At 40.5% G+C, this 24222-nt stretch overlaps 1 protein-coding gene across 2 annotated transcripts in view; it reads right to left on the bottom strand.

Annotated features, from left to right (window-relative positions):
• MTUS2 (microtubule associated scaffold protein 2) overlaps positions 1 to 24222 on the bottom strand; it is a 476293-nt gene that overhangs the window by 95571 nt on the left and 356500 nt on the right. The window contains exon 1 of one of the 2 annotated variants that reach the window (XM_036747012.1): positions 21205 to 21376. The exons of the other annotated variant lie outside the window; for it this stretch is intronic. Within the exon in view, the coding sequence (XP_036602907.1) occupies positions 21205 to 21258 (54 nt within the window). The 5' untranslated portion in view covers positions 21259 to 21376. Of the gene's footprint in view, positions 1 to 21204; positions 21377 to 24222 lie in introns of those variants that run through there. 2 annotated transcript variants of the gene reach the window in all.

The raw sequence follows: 24222 nt of genomic DNA, 5'->3' as shown, positions 1-24222 counted from the left end.
TATGGTACATCCTATTAGTTCATTTCAAAGTATTTAAAAATCAATAATGTCACAAAAAGAAGCCATCATCAGAGACATCTACAAGCCTGAAGAGTGGTGCTGCTTTATTAACTCAGTGGGTGCCATTTTGGTTTTTCTATACTATTCCATGGAAACGGATTTCCAGAGGTTTGGGATAACTTAGCAAATGTGATCGATGTTCAAAGTAATGATAAATTTAAAAAGAAAGAGAAAAGGTGGTCCAATCTCTGGTGCTGTGAGAGATAGAATGACGTGGTAGATAAAGTTTTGGGCTCTAATAGGCTGCTATATAAATTATGACTGTCCCTCATTTACATTAAAACATGATTCTTTCACTCTGCCCCCTTGCTTGAGTACTGCAATGCCCTGTCCATGTAAGTCATACGATCACAGAATTTTAGAGGTCAAAAGGATCTTAAAGGTCATCTACACTAATCCTCTCATTTGATAGATGCTGCGTTTTGTTGATATAAACTTCTCAGTCAATCAATAGGGTATTTGTCACATCAAAAATGTCCCCAAACTCACCCTGGATTAAGAATGACATTAACAGAGAAGGACTGGGTTTGAGTCCCAGCTCTAAAAAGAAGTTATGTGACTGTGGGCCAGTCACTTGACTTCTCCCTGGGCCTTAGTGTTTTGATCTGTAAAATCAGGATAATAACATTACACATTGGCTACTCCACAGATTTGTTGTGAGCAAAGTTCTTAAAAACAGCAAAGTATTATATAGATGTGAAGTATGATGTTCTCAGGTTCCTATCTTCTCCATAAAGCCCTCCTCACTAACCCAGCCCAGACCATAGTGATTTCTCCCTTTTTCTACATTGTTTTAGCACCTTTGATCTTTATTAGACAACTATACATTTAATTATATACTTTTTTTAAAATTTTTTTCTCTTCTTATTTCTCATATATCAGTTGCTGGTGTCTCCACCCCAACCAAGTTATCTTGTATTTAATTTGCACAAAAATATATACATATGTGTGTACATATATATATATATATATATATATATATATATACATACACATATGTATAAATGTGTGTATATATATATACATATATGCATATATATATACTTATTTATAGATGCACATGTTGTCTTTTCCAATAGAATGTAAACTCCTTGAGGGCAGAGATTGTCCTATTTTTTTCATTGCATCCCTGGCACCTAGCAGATCTCTGAGTTCATGAGCTATGTCTTACAATTCATTAAACAGACATTTTATTCAGCACCTACTATACACAAGGCCTTATACTATGGACCAGTGATAACAAAGATGAAAAATGACACCGTCTTGGTCCTCAGGGAGTTTACAATCTATGGGGAATAAGACATGTACACAAGTAGGCATAATAAAAGGGAGACATTGATGGGGCAAGACAGAGATTGACTGAACTGGAGGGATTGTTTACTTCCTATCAGAGGATTTTTTATACAGTTGTGGTTATTAAAATGAGCCCTGTTGGTCCTAGTACTTAAGTCTTTCCTGGAATTAAATGAGGCACTCTATGAGGTGCACTAACTCTTTGGGGGATTATTCTCAAGTTCAGGCTAGATGGGCACCTATCCAGAAGGTGGTGGAGGGCATTCTTGGTTGAGGAGGAGTTGAGAAGAACTGCTGAAGTTTCTTCCTATTCTGAAGGTCTCTGATTGCCTTCGTGCCTGTTGCTACGAGGTTTAAGTGCATTCAGAAGCTCTTGCCTAATTAATTAGTGGGGGCTAATGTAGGCACTGGAGAAAATCTGGTTCACAGAGACACTGGTGTGTAAACCTTGGAGAGGTTTCTATAGGCTGCCCCACGTACAGGGTAGACCTCAAGTAAAAGAGAACATGCTTTAGTGTGAAGGCCTACAGAAGAGATCTTCTCAGTCTCAGCTGCTTTACTTCCCTCAGTGATTGGGTCATTTTTACCCAGGAACTTTATCCTGAATTCAGGCCCCCTTCTCCCATTGGTGATTTCCTGCCAGAAGCCTCCATTTTGGGGATGGGCCCAGTCTGTCCATGCTTCCTGGGTTTTCTTCTGGTTTGTATTTGCATTCTCAGTTCTTAGTACAATGTCTGGTATAGAGTAAGTACTTAATAAATGCTGACTGCCTGCCTCTCTATTCATGGTAGTCCATGAATGAACTTTTAATGTGAGTAAATTCTTCCAGCTGGTGATACAGTGGATCAAGCACTGGACCTTGGATCAGGAAGATATGAGTTTAAATCCAGATGTAGACACTTACTAGTTGTATGACCCTGGGTAAGTCATTTAACTTCTGTCTGCCTTAGTTCCTCAACTGTCAAATGGGGGACAATAATAGCACCTACCTCCCAGGGATGTTGTGAGGACCAGATATTTGTAAAAAGTGCTTAGCACAATGCCTGGCACATAGTAGGCACTACATAAATCAGGGCTGTCCAACCTTAGGTTTTTATTGAAACAACAGACAATATATTTGGATTTGCCATTTTAGTGAGAGTTCTGCGGTAGCTCGGCTTCCTTTACTAAAGCATTTATGTAAATTTCTATGTTTGTAGGCGGGCCACATAAATTGCATGCAGCCCGTGGGTCGCATTTTGGACAGCCCTGATATAAATGTATAGGACTATATAAATGTCCCTCCCTCCTTCCTCCCAGGTAACTCAAATCCCTTAGATTTCACGTTAAGTGTGGATGGCAAACAGCTGGTTACCTTCCTTTACAGACTATCCCTTCTTTGATGAAATAATCTAAATTCCACTAACTCTTTAATCATCTTTGTGACTCTCCTCTGATTTTAGTCCAGATTCTTCACGGTTCCAACAAGTTGTGGAGCCCAGAACCAAGCAAGTGCTCGAGCCAGAGTCTGACCAGTGTTGAGTATAACAGATGAACTCCTTGCTCTAACAGTACCGTTACCTTGTCTCATTTTCAACATGTTATCACAAGCTAATGGGAGAACTCCTATTTTTTAAAAATTAACTCAATTCAACAATTTCATTTTAGGGAACATGATAAAATGAATAGCCTTCAAAATGTCAACTTGTTTACTCTGTATGTAATACCCAAGTCTGAAATATTTTCAAATATGCATACTAATTCCTAAAACTACTTATAGAATTAAAGTGATCATAGGCCCATTGGCTCAGTTAGGTGGTGCAGTGGATAGAGTGCCAAGCCTGGAGTCACAAGATTCCTCTTCCTGAATTAAAATCTGACTACTACTAGCTGTATGACCCTGGGCAAGTCACTGAACCCTGTTTGCCTCAGTTTCCTCATGTGTAAAATGAGCTGGAGAAGGAAATGTCAAACCACTCCAGTATCTTTGCCAGGAAAACCCCAAATGAGGCTACAAAGAGTAGGACATGACTGAAACAACTCAAGGACAACAAAGCCCATGGCATTTTATTCACTCACCGGTTCTGAAATAAAAGATGTTTTAGGGGAATTACAGCTACCTTGAACCCAGGCACAAGGGATCTAAGTTCAAGAAATGGCCCATTCCCTTGTGTTCAACATGCCCTTTCTCAAATATTTACCAAGTGCAAGGCACTGTTTTAGGTAGTTACCACATCCAACACCTCAAACTTAAAAGACTTGTGATACTGTTGGCATGAGTACTTTACTGATGTGAACAGCAACCCCTCTCTGCCTTAGTAGGTAATCCTTCAAGAGTTACCAGGGGTGAAAATCTGCCAGTTCAACTAGCCCCAGGGGTGGCTTTCCCTGAATACTCCCTGACTCACCTATTGTTTTGGAGGAGGGGACACCAGGATAGGTGAAGAAGGCTAGGAGAAGATAGAAGGGGAGTCAACTGAGGTATTCTATCAGGCATCATCCTTTCAGAAGTTAGTACAGAAAAGAAAGGACAATGCTTCTACTGATCTCTTCTTTCCTCTTGTACCCTTGAAAAGTATTTATAGAATTTAACGGATTTTTGACTTCAAGATAACAGAGTTAAAGCTAGGAAGGGACCTTAGAGGTTATGCCTCTAAGGCCAATGAAGAAATGGAAGTCCAGAGAAGGTTAAATGACTTGTCCAAGGTCACAGAGGTAATGAGTGGCACAGTAGGATTTAATCCCAAAATCTCTAATTCCAAATCTAATGCTTTTTCTACTATACTAAACTGCCTCCTAGTGGTTTATGAAGCAAATATGATTTGAGTTTCTAGACAAGCCTGGGGTGTTTGCATCTATTGCGTGTGTAGAAGGAGATTCCTAATTGGTGGAGAGAATGATGATGTAAGACTGTGTGGCCTCTTGAGAGTTGGTATGAAAACCTCTTGGAAGTAGACATTCTTTGAGAAAGAGATCTGCATAGTTCTAGATATTCTTAGGACTGATCGAAAGAAAAGAGAGAGGAGAGGAAGGGAGGGAGGGAGGGAGAGGGACAGAGAGAGACAGAGAGAGAGAGAGAGAGAGACAGAGACAGAGAGACAGAGAGAGAGAGATAGAGAGACAGAGAGAGAGATAGAGACAAAGAGGGAGACAGAGAGAGACAGACAGGCAGACTTTGTAAACTGGAAACATGTAGAGAAAGCCAGCTTTCAAGATGTCCCTGATTTCCAGTTTGCCTTCTAAACATTTCAGAAAGAGAATTTCCTCTTGGGCAAGGCTGGAGTCTCTCAGTTTGAGCTGAGATGTGAGCTCATCAGAAAAGCTCATTTTCTCATGTATTTTTGTGCTCTATCCTAATCTGTGTCGCATCTTCAATTTCTGTTTGCTGCTTTGCTTGGATAAACAGATATACTTGCTAGTTGCTATTTTGATTGTCTTTTATGTAATCAGTGTTTGGTGGGAAGGAGCCAAGCCACAGGGTGTAGGTTTGGGCTACCTCTCCCCCAGTAAGGGCTAGTAACTAGGGAACAGAGTTGCACAACGAAAGCTGAGTGCTGCAGAATTAACGTTTTTGAATTGTGGTTCTGGAGAAGACTTCTGAGAGTCCCTTAGACAGCAATGAGATCAAATCAGTCAACAGGTTCAGAGTTTAATTCAGGCTCTTCACTGGAAGGTCAAATACTGAAGCTAAAATACTTTGGCTACACAATGAGAACACGGGGCTCATTGGAAAAGACCCTGATGTTGGGAAAGATTGAAGGCAAAAGGAAAAGGGGACGGCAGAGAATGAGATGGATAGATATTGTCATGTAAATGATGGACAGAAACTTGGAAAGGCTTTGAGAGACAGTGGAGGATAGAAGGGCCTGGTGTGCTATGGTCCATGGCGTCATGAAGAGTTGGACACAACTGAACAACGACAACTAGGGAAGTGGCTTTTGTTTTGGATCTCTTGTACTCCTAGACCAGCAATATTTAGGGAGAAAGACTGATTCAGTTCTGGTCTACTATGTCTCTCAGAGACTGAAGAAAAGAACTCTCCAACTCATTGCAATCTTCTTTGGAGGGGATGGGTAAGATTGCAGAAATACCAATCAATAAGTGCCTCTCATGAGCCACTTTAGACAATCCAAGCAGTCCCAATGTTTTATATGGACAGCACACATCTTATTTAAAGTCAAAAGGATAATAGATTTAGAGCAGGAAGGAACCTTACTCAAAGCCCACTAGAAGAGGAGGGAGCTGAGACCCAGGGAGGTTAAGTGCTTGTGCAGAGTTCCAAAGTTATTAAGTAGATGAATCTACTAGCATCTAGTAGATCAGGTCTTTCTGACTCTACATTCAGTACTCTATCCACAAAACTACACTACCATACTTCCATGGAAAAGAGATATAGGAATTCCTTTCACTTCACCTTGTCCCTACATAAAACTTTTGTACGTTCCCATTCACATATCCCTAAATATGTGATATTGTTGGCATATACTGTTGCTTATTCAGAGTCATTGCACTGATTGATCATAAATATGCACTTTCCCAATGTTTATTCTTCTTTTGTGTCTGCACCACAGCAGGGCTGGGTTGCATACACTGGACTGTAAGGTCCTACAGAATAGTCTTTGTGTATATGTAATTTTCTATAACATTATAAACACATATGCGGAAAGGGTCTTACTTAAGAAAAGCCTTTTGATGATAAGGAGATCATGGCTCCTGAGGCTGTATACAGTCTGGCTGGCCCAAGGCATTCCTGTAAGTGCCTGCTTTTGGACCACCTTTTCCAATTTATTAATTTTTTACTTCAAGAAAGCTATTGATCATTTCCTATTATCCAAGCTGTCAGAGTGATTAGGGACTCCCCTGTCCAAGAAGGACCCAGCATCTAGGACATTAATGGAATATTTCAGCTCACAGGCTTGCAGATTGAGAGACAGAAGGAAACCTAGAGTCATTGAGTACTATCTCCTCACATTATAGATGAGGAAATTGGCGAGGCCCAATGATATTTAGTGATATGCCCATGGTCATACAGGCAGACCTGGGATTCAGACAGCTCCTCTGACTCCAAATCCTATGTCCTTGGCCTGGTAAGAAATAAAGTAACTTGTTGAAGCACACTTTTTTTAACTTTATTTTTTCTTCAGTTTTTGTCTGTGTTTTCTTTCACAACATGATTATTACGGATATGTTTTGCATGACTACACATGTATAACCTACATCAAATTCCTTGCTGTTTCAATGGGGGTGGGGTGGGAGGAAGTGAGATAATTTGGAACTCAAAGTTTTAAAAATGAATGTTGAAAATTATTTTTACGTGCAGCTGGGGAAAAATAAAGTACTAAGTTAAAAAAAAAGAAGTGATGGAACTCAGGCAGCACTTGCAGTCCTGAAGGATAATTTGAATCTGCTCATCAGAAACTTTTAAAATGCCCATTATGCATAAGACAAGAGTCAGCCTGGAGCAACAGCAACAGGTCCAATTTTGGAGTCAAGTCCTGACTGACATGGACAAGGATGTGGCCATGGGCTTGATCTCTCAGCTCCAAAGGAAATTCTCTAAGACTACATGTTACAGTTGAGTTGCCAATGTGTTCTGATGGGGAGAATTTCCCTACTAGGAGGCCCCTAAATAAATGAAATCACTAGGGAAGAACAATTGAAAGACAAGAATGAAAAGGAGTCAAGGGTGGAGGGCACTGTATAATTGATCCGGTAAAGGCTATGAAGGGAAGAGAGTGAGATCAGAGCCATGTTGATGATCTGGGAGAAGAAGGAGGAAGGAAACTTAGACATCACTGAAAGCAATCTCTTCACTTTATAGATGAGGAAAATTAGGCCCAGTGAGATTAAATGACATGCCCAAAGTCATATGGTCAGAACTGGGATTCACACCCAGGTCCTCTGATTCCAAATCCTTTGGATGGATGGACTGGAGGTAGTAGTAAAGATGATGAAAATGTTAATGAACAGTGAGTTATAAGGAGAGATGAAAGGAAAGGAGAGATATTAAGAGGGGAGAATTTATGAATTCAAAGTTAAAGAGGTGGCACAGTTATAGGTGATGGCTGAGGTATAGTGAAGATGTAGGTCTAGAGAGTTGAGGAGGTCAATGAACTGAGGAAATAGAATGTTTGATGGGACATATTGATATCCCAAAGTATGAGGGTAGAGGTTTAAGTATGGAGAATGCATGTGAGTTGGTCACTGAACCTTTTGGGAAAGGAAGGAGAGTGACCTAGGGACTGGTAGATCAAAGAAAGCAACCACTTTTTTTTTTAAATCTCACTCCATTCTCCTTATTCCTGAAATAAGGAGAATAATTCACTCTTCATAGGTGAAGACTATTTTAGAGGCCATGATATTTAGCATTAATGAACTCTGAAAGTACTACTCTATCCATTTCGGTGCTCAATAGTCTATCCACAGGTTGTGTAGGCATCTAAACAGCAATTCTTATGAGCAGTTGGCCCAGTCAATTGCCTCTGACACCATCTCATCTCATTCCCAAAATATAAATCAGGTCTAGGGTGATGATGTGAGAGAATGATTGGCATGTGAACATGGCCTCTTTCTGATATCATGGAGTTGGATCAGTGTCTCCCTGAAGAGTGGGTGAGTGGAAAATTTCTCTACTGGAGCCAAACACATGGGGTCCTGTTCTTCTCAAAAGCGCTAAAAATAGAACTCGGTCTTAGTGATCTAAACTCTCTTAGTGAGACAGTCCAGATACTCAACCAATAAAAGAATTTTCCCTTTACAGTTATTGTCTCACTATTCAAATAGACTGAACCTTGGCCATTTGACATTGGCCATTTGAGCTTACCCATAAAAGTTTCGTCTACCACTTTCCCTTGGTGACATTCATTTAGTTCTGATGATCTTTAGAGTGAAAATTATCTACTCTCCTTCAGTTTCACTAGACCTCATCTTGAGAGCACTAGAAATGTAATATTCCCATGAAAAATCAAGTTGTAAAGAAACACTCCTTAAAAATTTGATTTTCTTCCTTCCCCTCCTGTCCCCTCCAGGCATCATCTTTTGAGTATGTTAAAGTGTGAGATAGATGTATGTATGTAGATAATGTTTCCCATAGAATCATATAATCTTCAAGTTAGAAGGCACCTGAAAGGCCATTTGGTTCAACTCCTGGTAGATGCTGTATAGTCTCTTTTATAATGTATCCTCCCCTACCCCCCACAAAGGGTCATCCAACCTCTGCTTAAATATTTCCAGTTTCAAGGAACTCATTATCTCATAAAATAACTCCAAATGCTAGGAAATTCTTCCATACTTAGCTGAAATATGCCTGTACATTGCTACTTCTCCCTTCTGGGACATCAAAAAAAGACAAAGAAATCTTATTCCTCTTCCATATGTCAGACTTTAAATTTTTGGACAATCATGATTATCACCCACTACTTCACTATCTTTTCTTTTCTAGGTTAAATTTCCAAAGTTCCTTCAATGTGCAAATGACATAATTTTAAGTCCTCTTATACCATCCTGGTCTCTAACATCTGGTCACACTCAATCCAGAGGTATCCAGATTGGAATGGAGTCTTTGGTATTGTGGGAATATTGTTTCTTAGTCAAGAGGGCCAATATAAAGCAGCAAAAGTGTCACTTATAGTCTTAAAAGATTGGTACAATGACATTCTAAAAAGTTATGTATATAATTCTTAAAGGAGTATCCATCCCCTCTCCTCTTCCCCTTAAAAGTATCCTAGGTGGAAAGTATTTCAGAGAATAATGAATCTCAGAATTATTGAATTGTGAGGGTATATTGCTCTTCATATTAGCTCAGCAGAGTTCAGCAGGAGATTTGTAAAGTCCTTATGTTCTGCAGGTATCTATCTACACGGTAATTCTCAGCCACAGATTTTCTGCAGTGGGTTGCCTTTGTCACCATTCTATCTCATTCTCAAGATGTAAGTTGGGTCAAGTCTATAGAATTCAGACACTATGCTCAATTCTAATACTTTTTCTTCACTGTTTGGGAAGGCAGCCTTTAATCTTTTTCAGCTGTAAGAGACTGGCATGCTCCAGTGTCAGCTAATCTTTCCATTAACCTTCAAGTACCTCAGATGTTTTGCCAGCTTACAAGGCCCTGACATGTCCTATTATTTCAAGGGGATTTGCTAACGAAATGTTATCTTTGAGATGGTTGGTAATTCTCATGGAATTCAATTGGATGTGAAAATGCTTCCCCTTCTTGGCCTCATCGATATGACTCTACATTTGAATATCATATCAATCTTTTCACAAAGCCAAAGATCAGGTGATAGCCAGCCTATTACCAATATGTTCTGACCTAATATGAAGTTATTTCTTTTCCACTGAATTCAGGAAACCTACGAAACCAGTGAGACCAAATGAACACTGAATAGTTGCTGGTAGCATGCATTCTTTTGTAAGTCCTCTTATTCTCCCCGCAACCTTCTTCCTCCCCTACTCCTTTCTATTTCTTTCTCTTTTTTTGTTCATGAAGATTAATTTTTTTGTTCTTTGATTTGAGACTCCAAATATATTGAGACATAGCAAGGCATGGTGGATTAAAAACACTGGACTGAGTCATTAAGACCTCAGTTCATTCCAAAAGACTCATGATGGAAAATGCCATCCACATCCAGAGAAAGAAATATGGAATCTGAATGCAGATCAAAGCATACTATTTGCACTCTTTTTTTGTTTTGTTTTTTCTTTCTCATGGTTCCTCCAATTCGTTCTAATTCTTCTATACAATATGACTAATGTAAAAATATGTTTAATAAGAATGTATATGTAGAGCCTATATCTGATTGCATGCCTTCTTGGGGAGGGGGGAGGGGACGGAGGCAGAGAAAATTTAAAACTTATGGAAGTGAATGTTGAAAACTAAAAATAAATTTATTTTTTTTAAAAAGACCTCAGTTCAAATTTATTTAAAATAATTATCCCCCTCCATCCTCCCAACACAACTTTTCCCTCTTCCAAATTTTTATATTATTACTTTAGGTACCTCAAACTCCTAGTCATCCAGGATCAAAACACAATTGTTATCCTCAAGTCATCACTCTCACTAACCCCTGTATTCCATCAGTGGTAAATTCATGGCATTTCTCCCATAGGAAGTTCTCTTATTTATGTCCACTTCTCTTTATTAACACCACAACCACCTTTATGAAATATCTCATTGCCTCACACCTGGACTACTCCAATGGCTTGTTGGTTGGTCTCTCTATATTGGTCCCCCCTATTCTCCCAGGTCCAATCCATTCTCCATTTGACTGTTAGGTTGATCTTTTTAAACAAGTCTGACCTATTCAAGAATTCCAGTGACTCCATGTTACCTCCAGGATCAAATACTAAATACTCTGTTTGGCTTTCAAAGCCCTTCATAACCTAGCCCCTTCTACTCTTCTAGTCATCTCACACCTTACTCCCCTCTTCAGATACTTTGTGATCCAGTGACAATGGCCTCCTTGAAGGTCCTAGCACAGCATACTTCATTTTCTGACACTAGGCATTTTTGTTGGCTGTTCCCAGGACTTGGATATTTTCCCTCTTCAACTTGGCCAGATAGCTTCCTGGCTTCCTTCAAGTGTCAGATAAAATCTCACCTTCTCTACTTCCTGAAGATATGATGGTATAATTGGAAAATCCTGTTTATGCTTCTCTTGGGTCTTGATATTGGAGGTCAAATTTTTGGTTTAGTCTTCTCCTTATGAAGGCTTGAAATCCTTTAATTTCATTGAATGACTATTTTTTTCCCTTAATGTATTATGCTTAATTTTGCTGGGCAAGTGATTCTTGGTTGTAGTCCTAGCTCCTTTGCCCTCTGGAATATCATGTTCCATGACCTCTAATCCTTTAAGGTTGCAGCTCCCAAGTCCTGTGTGATCTGATCATGACTCTCTGATATTTGAATTGTTTCTTTCTGGTCACTTGTAGTATTTTTTCCTTGACCTGATAGTTCTGAAATTTGGCTATAATGTTCATTGGGGTTTTTATTTTGGAATCTCTTTCCTGAGGTGATTGGTGGATTCTTTCAATGCTTATTTTGCTCTCTGGTTCCAGGACATCAGAGGAGTTTTCCCTGATAATTTCTTGAAAGATGCTGTCCAGGTCCTCCTTTTAATTGTGGCTTTCAGGTAGTCCAGTGATTCTGATATTGTCTCTCCTGGATCTATTTTCCAGGGCACTTGTTTTTTCCATGAGGTATTTTGCATTTTCTTCCATTTTTTCATTCTTTTGAATTTGTTTGATTGATTCATGATGCTTCATAGAGCCATTAGCTTCTACTTGCCCAATTCTAACTTTTAAGGTATTGTTTTCCTCAATTAGCTTTTGTACTTTCTTTTCCATTTAGCCATTATACTCTTCAAGGAGTTGTTTTCTTCAGTGGATTTTTGTCTTTTCTTTTCCATTTGGTCAATTCCACTTTTAAAGATGTTTTTCAGACAACTTTTTTTAGAATTCTCTTGCATCACTCTCATTTCTTTTTCCTATTTTCTTCTGTCTCTTTTATATGATTTCTCCCCCTCTTATATGATTTTTAAGCTCCTTTTTGATCTCTTCTATGAGCTCTTTCTGGGCTTCCCATTTTTCTTTGGGGTTTTGCCCACAGGTGTTTTGACATGGTTGTCCTCTTCTGAGTTTATCTTGTTCTTCCCGGTCACCATAATAACTTTCTAAGGTCAGATTGTTTTTGTGTTGTTTTCTGCTCATCCTTTTTTTGTTGTTGTTGTTGGCCTTTTTTCTTCCTTTTAAATTTGAGCTCTGCTTCTAGGGTGGCAGGGGCACTGTCTCAGGCTTTTTGTGCTAGTGGCTGTAGACCGGCTGTTAAACTGGTGCTGCACTGATGTTGTCCTGAGGCCCAAGGGAAACTCTCATGTCCCGTGCTGTGCTGAGGGTGTGGGGTGGCAGCTGGCTGGTGCTGGAGGCTGTAGGGGTCTGAGTTTACCTGATGCTGAGTTGAGGTCTTAGTGGTGGTGTCTGGAACATGCTGAGGCCCAATGGAGTGTTTCTGCATTTCCCTGTTGTTGCATTGAAGCATGTAGTGGTCAGGCCTCTGGAGGCTGCCTGTTTACTAGGGGGCAATGCTGAAGGTAGAGGGCCAGTGCTGGCTGGTGGCTGCCTATTTGCTTAGGCACACATAGGGTTGGCATCTACCTGTTTGCCCAGGACTGTGCTGAAGCACCTGGAGGTCTAGCTACTGGCGGCTGCCTGTTTGCCCAGGGCTATGCTGAAGAATGGCAGGGCCAGTGCTCCCTGGCAGCTGCTTGTTTGCTTAGGTACCTATAGGGTTGGTATCTACCTGTTTGCCTGGAGCTGTGCTGAAGCACACAGAGATCTGGCTACTGGAGGACTCCTGTTTGCCCAGGGCTACACTGAAGCAAGTGGTGGTACGATTTTCAGTTTTCAGAGCTGTAGTCTGCCGGTTCCCCTGGCTATACTAAAGCCTGGGGAGGAGGGTCCTGCTGTTGGTGTTTGCCTACTCTGCCACACTGGGGCTCAAGATGTCCCACTGGTTTGCTGAGACATTTCCCAACCTGGGTCAGGCTCTCCTTTCATCAGAGTGAGACAGACCTTTCTTGCTGGTCCTCTGAGTTTCTTGGGCTAAAAGATTGTTTCACCTCATCTTTTTGCTGGTTCTGCTGTTCTAGGATTTGTTTGGGGACTCTATTTTATGGCTATTTGGAGGTGAGTAAGGGAGAATTGCAGTCATTGACTGCTTACTCAGCCATCTTGGCTACTGGAAGTCTCCCCTCCCTATTTCTTTGACCTAGCAGTAGTACTCTGATGGAGCCAGTCCTGCTTACTTAAAGATGCTAATGACTCACTTTTAGTCTCTTTCCCACCCAATATTAAACACACACACACACACACACACACACACACACACACACTCCCATACATATTTACATGTATCCCAAAACTCAAAATACAATCAAGAAAAGAAGGAATGAAGACTTCCTGAAGAAATAAAGCCCTAAGAGACCAGCCCAAATACTGGAATCCTTTTCTTGAGCTCTCTGTAAGACCATGAAGAGAGGATGAGGAGAGCCTAGCATACTATCTCAAGTCAAAGAAGCAAGTCACACGTGACTGTGACCCTGAAGGAATCAATAAGGTTCCATTTCTATCCAGGAAAATTCCAAACACACCTCAGTGCTCAAGGACTGTGTCATTTTACCAGGAGCCCAAAGTACCTTCCTGCCTTTTCTCCCTCACCCTGGGCAGATGGATGCAGGTTAGTAGCTGACAAGTCAATTAAAAAAAAATTTTCTGCATATTTCACACTATTTCCTATTGCCATATAGAGAAATGAATAAAAGACCTAACTCTTCAGGATGCCACGGTAACAGTGTCTTTTATGATGACCACATCTGTTTTCAGTATTAACACTAGCACCAGCCTGCTTCATATTCTGGATATCTACAGAAGAATCCCTTGAGACTGGGAGCTGACCCTTTGCCTTTCAATTCACTTTTTATTGGGCTTTAGGGCAGTGGAAGTACAGTGCCTTTCTTGCCTTAATCAATAACTTTATTATTTCTTTCCCTTGTAATTATACGTGAGCAACCCTGTTTTCTGCAAAATTATAAGCTTTTCCTTTGCTGAAATGAAATCAAACCCAGTCTAGCCAAATGTGAAACCACATTTCACGCTGAATTTTTTCCCAGCATTATATTAACATCTACTGTGTGAAAATGCATGAAGACAAAGCTTACTGTTACAGCACTAACAGTTGCTGCATACAGTTTCAGAGCATGAGAATATTTAAAAAATATTTAAGGAGATGTGCTGGTTAGTTATGAAAAATTACAGTTAACTAAGACATAGACTTAAGAATGGACTGCCATTTTCACCAAGGAACAACTGGCAAATTCATCTCTTACTCAAGTTCAGAGAAATAAATCTGAAGTAAATTTCTACTTTCTACCTGCTGTCTATCTCTCTACCCAACTAAATAAAGCTTAGTTTTCTAACATAATGTTTTCCTCACTCTTCTATTGAAGGACCTGCAATAGTTCCCTAGTTTTAATGTCCCAAGTACAAACAGTGCTGCCTAACTTTCTTGAGACTTTATACTCTTTTCCTCTCTTACTTGTATTTTAAAAATTAATCCGCCTCTCCCACTATTCCCACCCACCCACCCCACTGAGCACATAAAAAAATAATCTTCCCTCCAAAAAAACAAAACCAAACCCCTTAATACATATCTACATGATCCGGTGAAACAATTCCCTCATCAGCCATGTCCCAAAAATTATATCTCTTTCCACGTTTTAAGTTCATCACCCTTCTGTCAGGAGGTAAGAGATAGATTTCTTTTTTTAAAAAATGGTTTATATTTTGTTTAATGAAAATGTGTCTTTTCCACCTTCCTGTCCTCCTCCCTCTCCCCATCTCTACTGACAAAGAAAAAAAAAACTCTTGTAACCAATATGTATAATAAAGTGCAACAAATTTCTATATTGGCCACATCCACAAAAATAGATGTCTCAGTCTGTTCTCTGAGTCCATTACCTTTCTGTGGGGTGGAGGAGGATGGGGGGTGGAGAACCCATAATTTGTCCCTCTACTCCCTAACTAATCTTATGTATAACTATTCCTCATAGATCTAGTGCAAACCTTTTATTCTTCAGACGAAGACATTGAGGAGAGAGAACTAGACAAAGCATCCGAAGATCTGGTTTCAAGTCCAGGTTTCAGTCCACTTCCTGGCTGTATAACCTTTGGGTACAGTGTCCTCATTTGTAAAATGAGAAGCTGGGATGATCTTTACAGTTGCCTCCAGCTTTTTTGTCTTGTTTTTTGGGGTTTTTTTTGGCAGGGCAATTGGGGTTAAGTGACTTGCCCAAGATCACACATCTAGTACATGTGTCAAGTATCTGAGGCTGGATTTGAATTCAGGTCCTCCTGACTTTAGGGCCAGTGCTCTTCTCACTGCACCATCTAGCTGCCCCTTGCCTCTGGCTTTTAACGTTGTACATCAGAGGTGTCAAATATGCCATCTGCTGCTCGCTAAAGGCAGCCTGAACTCAATTAAAATATAATTGGGAAATATTTTAACAAAATAAAAATACGCTAAAACTGATAATATTACATTTTAAAACTAAGTCATCTGGCAGCCCACCAGGATCCTTATGCATGGATTAGGAGTCCTGTGTCTCTCTGAGTCTGACACAGATGGTCTACAGAATCCTTTCTACCTGAGTAAATCCCCTCCATTCTCTGAGACCCAGGATCAGGTCTCCTTTTCACCAGTGGGACTTCTTCCCCCACTACTCAAGCCCATATTGATTTCTCTCTAACCAGACTCTGTAATATTACCTATTCTGGTTTTATTTCTGACGGCTTAATGTAGTTAGTATTGTCTTAGCAATTAGATTCCATTCCTTGAAAGCAAGAGCAAGAGCTTATTCGTGCTCCCCTCAGTGCCCAGCACCATGCTAGACATACGGCAAGCCCTCAATAAACACTTGTTGAGACCGATCATCATTTTCTATCAGGAAGGAAGGAAACAAATATTTATTAAGCGCCTAATACAACCCTGGATGGTGGGTACTGTTATTATTTTGGTTGTTGTTCAGTTGTTTCAGTCATGTCTGACTCTTTATGACCCCATTTAGGGTTTTCTTAAATTTAACAGTATTTTATTTTATTTTTTCCAATTACATGTATTTGTAATTTCCTTTTTTTTTTTTTGGAGGGGGAAGGCAGGGTAATTGGAGTTAAGTGACTTGCCCAAGGTCACACAGCTAGTAAGTGTGTCAAGTGTCCGAGGCCGGATTTGAATTCAGGTCCTCCTGACTCCAGGGCCGGTGTTCTACTCACTGTGCCACCTAGCTTCCCCACGTGTATTTGTAATTTCAATATTCATTTTTTGAAATATTTTGAGTTCCAAATTTTTCTCCCTCTCCCTCTCCCCCTCCTCTCTCCCCATCCCAAGATTGCAAGCAATCTGACACAGTTTATACATGTGCAATCGTATAAAACATATTTCCACAACATTTGGGGTATTCTTGGCAAAGACACTGGAATGGTTTACCATTTCCTTTTCCAGCTCATTTTACAGACAAGGAAACTGAGGCAAACAAGGGAATCTAAGTGATTTACCCAAGGTCACATAGCTAGTAAGTGTCTGAAGTCACATTTGAACTCAGGAGTCTTCCTGCCTTTAGGCCTGCACTCTCTCCTCTGCACCACTTAGATGCTTACGTAATTTTTTGGCAGTTGGGAAAACTGGGGAAGACACAGAGGTTACATAGCTTGCCCAAAGTCACAACACTAGTTAAGTGTTTGATCTAGAATTTGAATTCGGGTCTTCCTGACTCTAGGCCCAGTGCTGTGTGCACTATAGCACCACCTAGCTGCCTTGGTTGAAAGTACAGTAACTGAATCAATTTGGGCAGCAAGTCCCCTAAAGACAATTTGCTTTTCTTGAAGTTTTTTTTTTTAAAGCAATCTTCTCTAAATGCATTATGTTTCTAATCTAATGCAGTTCTAACAAAATATTATTTTTGAAATACATGCATTTCTGAAACTATTTTCTATCTATGTGAAGTTAAAGGTACGTGTTCTTTGGCTTGACTCAAGTCCCTTATCAAGTTATGGAAGTGACTATAGATTTAAAAAAAATTTTTTAAACACACTTTAACATCCTGGTTCCAGGATACCAACTGTTATTTTATTAACTTTTGTTTTTTTGGAGGCAGTCTGGGTTAAGTGACTTGCCCAGGGTCACACGACTAGTAAGTATATGAGGCTGGATTTTAACTCAGGGTCCTCCTGACTTCAGGATCAATGCTTTATCCACTATGCCACCTAGTTTCCCCATGATCATGGATTTTCAAAGGCAATGCTAGTAGAATATAAATGCTGGAGGCTCCTTTCAAGCTTGAAAGGCTTAGAATACAGGCCCATGATAAGCCTGTGTTGGTCTCTTAGCTAGGACTAGGTTTGCCAAGTTCAGAGAACCTCCTTATCAGATTTGGCTCCAGAGTGACTTTTGGCCTGAGAAAGTTCCTAAGACCATCTACTAAATTGTAGATAGGGTGTGCTGGAGCCAGCTTGAACCAGCTCTAGAGCTGATCGTTAAATTTTTAGTGTGAGCATTTATACCTCAGAAATTGGCAAAACCTAAAAATCAGGGCTTGATTTTTTTTGTTTTATTGACTATTTAGACTTAGAAAGTGACTGAGAAATGTTAATAATGCATATTAAACTTTAAAATGTACCAGTGTACATTTTCCAGAAAGCCAGTTGTTAAACATTTACCAGCATACCTCTGGTTGTGGAGGGGTTGTGATCTGCACAGAAGAAGGAGCACCCACCCTGACAAAAATGAAAGATCCCAGAAGTGCTGAACTACTGACTAGAGCTACCAGAAGCATCTTAGGTTTTGCATTTATGGTCAGTCTCTTTTCAAAAATAGTTATTTATTGATAACTTTTGTTTTTACATCATCTATATTGACCCCTTCCCACTCCCAGAAAGTCATCACCCCTAACAAAGAACAGTCAGGCTCTTTCAAAGGGTTATTGAAGCTGGGGTAGCTGGTTGCTATGTCTGGTTACTAGGCTGAAGATTTTTATTGGGTTATTAAAAAAACAACCTGGCCTCTACAGTTTCTGGTTGGTCAAGAGCTATACAGCAGAGCTTGTAAAGACTGGATGGTTGACTTTAAATATCCTTCATCTGGATTTACATGAAAATAAACGTTTTAGGAGACATGACCCATTTTAAAAGCAGACTGAAATATTTATTCATGGAGTATTCAAAGCTAAAGAAAATCAACCATTAATGGTATCAACCCTAGAAGTACTCACTTGTCTGGTAACACTAAATTTATGAAGGTCCAGTTATCCCAAAGAATGTTGCTTTTGCTCGTTGGACTGTGTGTGTATAGAATGCCCCCTCCACCAAAGTCTTAAAGGAAGGGAATCTTGGAAAAAGTACTTGACAAGCCAGCACAATTCTACTTACCTTGGGGCTGTCTTTTATGTTTCAGATTTAAAGCTGTAACTTTTTACATTTTGTTACTCAGAGATACTCTTAGGTGAGGGGTCTCTGCATGAAAACAGCCCCAGGTTAATTAAATACCTGGATTCTGTTAATTTACCAAATAAATGTCCAGTTTCTCAGGTTCTGAGTTTAATGGTGTGGCTGCTATCATCTGAAGGGCCCTAGACTGGAAGCTAGGGAGCCTGGGTTCTAATTTAGGCTCAGCCACTAATTCATTGTGTGACCTTAAACAAATAATATACCTACTTTGGGCTTCAGTTACCTCCTTTGTAAAGTGGTGGGATCAGATTATCATCACAAGGGCTGACATTTAGATAGCTTTTTAAGGCTGGCACAGTTCTGTCTGCATACTATCTCATTCGATCCTCACAATAGCCATTGAGGTAGGAGCTACTATTATCCTCATTATTCTCCAGACAGCTGAGGAAACTCAGGGTCAGAATTGTTTAACGACTAGACCTTGGTCACATATGTATATACACATATATGCAACCTCTGTGTTTATGTGTGTGTGTGTGTGTGTGTGTGTGTGTGTGTGTGTGTGTGTGAGAGAGAGAGAGAGAGAGAGAGAGAGAGGTATGACTTGAACCCAAGTCTTCCTGACTCAGAGGTTAGATCTTTATTATTTCTGGTTGCCTCTCGTCTGTGAGCATACCTCTCCAAAATCTTTTACGGGAGGTTGTTCAGTTGTTTCAATCATGTTTGACTTTTTGTGACCCCATTTGGGGTTTTCTTGGCAAAGACTGGAGTAGTCTGCCATTTCCTTCTTCAGCTCATTTTATAGAGGAGGAAACTGACACAAATAGGGTTAAGTGACTTGCTCAAGGTCAAACAGCTAGCAAGTGTCTGAGGCCACATTTGAACTCGGGTTTTCCTGACTCCAGGCCTGAGAGCCACTTTGCCAGCTAGCTGCCCCCTTTTATAGGAGGACCATGACACTGTAATTGGGCAAAGAAAAGTCAACAACAGAAAGTCTAAAATTAAGTTGATAAACTCAACATTATCTTCACAGCTACAAAAAGTTTCATGTTAAATTTGAAGTTTAGGAGTTACACCACTATATGGTTAATGGTCTTTCATCTATAAAATATTTCTCATCTAATCTCTCCAAACCCAAATTGATTATATGTCTATCTTTTGTATTTTTTTTTAACTTAACTTGGGATAAGAACAAAGAAAAGACAGAGTCCCAGTAAAATATGTTTTTTCCCCCCAGGAAATAAAATGGAATGTACTATTATAGGGTATTATAATATAGACTATGAGCTTTATAATATGCACATACATGTATCAATTCTCTCACATTTTTAAAACTACAGCTACTATTACAAAGCACCCTTCAGCTCCTATTACAATGAACATTTTTCTTTAAAATGGTGCTTGGTCACTGCTATAGTGGATTCGAGGACAACTGAGTGCCAATGCTTAATATTTCCATTAAAGCTAAAAGCACATGAATTCATGTCTACTGTGTATATAAATATTTCATCTCAACGTGCATCATAGCAATAGCCTAACTCATTGAAATTGATGTTAGAAATGGGGAACAGTTATTCTTTTCCCTCTAAAGAAAGGCCTAAATGGCTGTAAAGCTGCCAGTTTAATCATCCTAGGTGGTATGTAGCCATCCTTCAGGTCAAGGTTCACAAGCAGAACTGATCACTAAGATGTTCCCCAGGGACCACATTTTAATGAGTTTTATATTAAGCCATACATTTCCCTTCATCTGGTAACATACTGTATACCTCAAGCTATCTCACTAACTAATGCACTCCTGGACCCAAAGGAGACAGCTCCAACTTTTTATCAGTCTACCACACATATCTCAGAGAAACCCAGCAACCTAATAAAATATATTACACAGACAAGTGGTCCTGCCAACATACTTTTCTATTAAGGAAATTAAAAGCACATGCTCCTTCTCAACCTGTGCAAGCTCACGTGTCTGGGCAAATGTCCAAAGGAAAAAGAAAGAACAGCTTTGTGTTGGCTCGTCATACAATCCTTTCTCATCCGCTCTCTATTGTCAATACCTAGGTAGGATTTTTAAGGTAAGCTTTTTAAACACACTGTTACAGTAGCTCTCTCTCCCACATTCTCTCAGATACACTTCAGTCTCTCTCTCTGTCTCTGTCTCTCTCTCTCTGTCTCTCTCTCTCTCTCTGTCTCTCTCTCTCTCTCTCTCTCTCTCCCCCCTCCCCCTCTGTCCCTCCCTCTCTCCTCCCCTCCCTCTTCCCTCTCTGTCTTTCTGTCTCTCTGTCTCAATCTCTCTACTGTCTTCATCTTTGAGTTTCTACAATAGGACAACCTTGGGAAACTTAACAGAAATTTAAAGGCTGGACTAAACTGAGGTTAAACTTAAAATGATCTAGAAAGAACGCTCCTCTTCCCCCAAGAGTAAGAGTGACCTCAGAAACTCTGAGCTGCAATGACGTAGGGTACCTAAGATACCAGAAAATCCAAGTTAAATCATTCCAAGGATTCGGAGCCGGGTGTGGCCACGGAAACGTTTGGGCGGGTGGGGAGTCCCTTCTGGACAATGCCCACCTCAAACTGCAAGAACCCAGAATTATGCAAGGCACTGCAGTGTGTGTGTGTCTGTGTGTATGTGTGTGTCTCTGTGCATGTGTGTGTCTGTGTGTATAATCTACGGTTTCCCTGAACACTCCTCACAATTGAGCCGAGTATAAATAAGCAGAGCCTCCCCGGGCTTGGGCTGGCCCACCAACAAAGCAAAGCCGCGCACGCCGGCCAGGGAGGAGCATCAGACTGGTGGTTGCTCGGGGTTCCCTCTCTGCCCGTTCAAAGCAAAATGCCAAAAAGAGGGTGGGGGGGTAGGGGAGGAGAAAAGCAAAGTACCGTCTGGTCCAGGCACTGAAGGCAGTAGTAAAGCTTGCAGCAGCACTGACCCATCGCAGCAGGCAGGCTCGCGGCACCCAGCGCGCCGGCTCCGTTCAGCGTGCCATCATCAGCCCGGGAGCCCCGAGCCCAGGAGCCGCGAGGCTGTCACCAGAGAGTGGCGCCTGCTGCCGTCTGCTGTCCGCTGCCGCCACTGCTGCTCGGGCTTCCATGGGCTCCCTTATCTCTCCGTGTAACTTCAGGAATTCAGGAGCGGGAGGAAGAGGAGGAGGAGGAGGGAGCAGCCAGCCAGAGCCGGCTGCATACTAGGCTCCGACTGGGGGCGGCAGGGAGGGTCACTTAGCCACTGAGAGCCTTCCAGTGGGGCGGATCAATAGGCGCACAATATCTGGGCATTTACCAATTTCATCACCCTTCGAGCCACCCGCAGCCTCTCGCTGCCGCCACCGCCGCTGCCTCTGTTGCTAACTGATGGGTACCACCTTGCAATGCTCATCCCTTCTACCGCTATGATGGACACACAACTGTTCACAACAGACAAGCTTACGAGAGAAGCGCACAAAAGAGCATTCCGAAGGGCCTCACTTAAGACTTAAGGCTAGGCTGGGTTCTGATTCGCGGTCCCCACCCAGGGCTTCTGTTGCTCTCAGAAGTAAACATATTTATAAGTGTGATTTATATGATAAGACAACAGGCCTTCCCTGCCTCATCACTCTGCCTGTCAGAGTATCCGTAGCCTACTGGGATCTCTAATTGCTCATTTTCAAATCCGTGTACCATGAACACGTTTTTCCCTGTTTGATGAGACCTTTCTTGCATCTGAAATATAATTATGTGTCTGATTGCCTGGGCAAGAGTTACCCTAGTCATTAAAGTGTCCAGTTGATTAAAACTGTGGTATTTGGAGGTTTCCTTTCTTCCAGGCATTTCACAGCATAAAAGCCTTCAGCAATATGATATTTCGAAGCAATTGGTCGATTTTCATACGGTAGAAAGTCAAAAGAGGAGGGGAGGAGGGGATTACCCTTCAAAGGGGACTTGGCCTTTTAAAAACAGAATTCATAAATCTGGAAATGAAAGCTATATCTATTTACAAGACAATCATTTAAGGAAATACTTGTACCTCACAGAAGAAAACCTGAAAGGTTAGGCTCATTAATAATCCACAGACATGAGCAAACACACCAAATTTTTATGCTGAACACTGACTTTGCCCAACACTATTCTTAGGCAGTACCTACAGGAATCAGGTGACATGAGTTAATTCTGCCTGGAATTCTCCAAAATACAGACTTTCATTAGGTAGTTTAGGCTATTTAGATCTCAGGACTGAGGGAAAAAAATCAGGATCTAATCAAAGCCAATGAGAGGCGACTAGATCTTTTGTTGGAGAGCTTCAAAGAAGAAGCCTAAATCTTCCTTTATCATTCAGGTTGGTATGTTTTTATTCCTGGTGTATTTCCTTCGTGGATATCTAGACAGTATCTGCCATGGAATGGGAGAACAAGCTTAGAAAGTTTATTAGTAAGAACTGATCATGAGGTTCAGAACTGGAAGAGGCCATGAAGCCCAACTCCCTCTTTTTACAGATAAGGAATAAGAGAGATTGGTGACTTCTCCAGGGCTGCACAGGTAATAAGCAACAGGCCTGAGTTTCTAAGTCAGGTCATCAGATTACAGATACACATACTTCTGATGATATTTCTCAAAACAACAAAGGAGAGAGCATCATGAATGTCCATCGGTTTACAGGGCTTCTAATCCTGCTTAGTAGATCTAAGACATGTTCATACCCTTTAACTAGGGATATCACTACTAGGACTATGTTACAAGGAGGTTACTGATGAAAAGGAAAGACACTGTATGTACAAAAATATTCATGTCAATATTCTTTGTGGGAAAACTGGAAACAACTACATGTCTAGTGATTGCGGAATGGCTTAACAGTCATATAAGAATCTAATAGAATATTAAGTATGAAGAATTTAGAGAAATGTGGGACCTGAGAAGACTTGGTCCAGATCTGTGGTTTTATTGATGCTGGCAGGTCCTATTGAGGAAATCCCCTCCATCCAAAAAGATCAACAATTCCTCTTAAATGCACGGTCTTACAAAGTTCCTTGGAGTCCTCAAGAGGTTAAGTGATTTGCCCATGATCACACAGCTGATATGTATAAAAGGCAGGATTTGAACTTGGGTTTTTCTGATTTGGAAGCCAGCCCTCTGTCTACTACATCATGATACCTCTTGTAGGAAGATAGCAGAGCCAAAAGAACCATCTACACAATGGCTTCAATGAAGCAAATAAAGACACCCTGAAGTGACGACAAAGACAAGTGAAGATATCGGCATCGTGCCATCAAAATGGAAGCACACATTCTGTAACAATTAGTAAACTGTACTATCAATTACAATGCAACGGTTAGGCAGTTTTGTTCAGTTGTTTTCAGGGAGTGTAGTTTATAAGGGGTCTGTTGTTTCTATGTAAAAAAAAAGTATCAATAAATTAAAATAAATTGATGGAATAGGCCTAGATGGTATCTAAAGCCCTTGCTATCTTGGAAAAAAAGACTCAAGATAAGTAATTAATCAGATGGAAGTAGCTTGTTATGGCTAATAATTGAAGTCTAGCTGTTGTCCATAGAGAAAAAAGAAAAATGAATATGTGTTTGGGTCATACAGTTTCCTTTATAATCTCAAATTAATTTTAGGGACATTTTTGTCAAGATTAGAGCTCTTAGTACATGAAAGCTTTTCTGGTATGATAATCTTAATCTTATGAAATTTGTAAGCATGTTTGTGGAAATGCAAACATTTTCACAAACATGCAAGTTTTCACAGGGATCAGCATGAGATACAGGAACACAATGCCCACTTAAAGTGTTTTAACAATATTTGTATGAACTGATTCAACCATTCTGGAAAGCAATTTGGAACTATGCCCAAAGGGCAATCAAACTGTGCATACCCTTAGATCCAGCAATAGCATTATGAGGTCTGTATCCCAAAGAAATCATA

This window comes from Trichosurus vulpecula, chromosome 2 (assembly GCF_011100635.1).
Source record: "Trichosurus vulpecula isolate mTriVul1 chromosome 2, mTriVul1.pri, whole genome shotgun sequence".
NCBI classification, from domain to species: Eukaryota; Metazoa; Chordata; class Mammalia; order Diprotodontia; family Phalangeridae; genus Trichosurus; species Trichosurus vulpecula.
The sequence above is the reverse complement of the archived record's forward strand: the minus strand, read 5'-3'. Positions and strand labels throughout refer to the sequence as shown.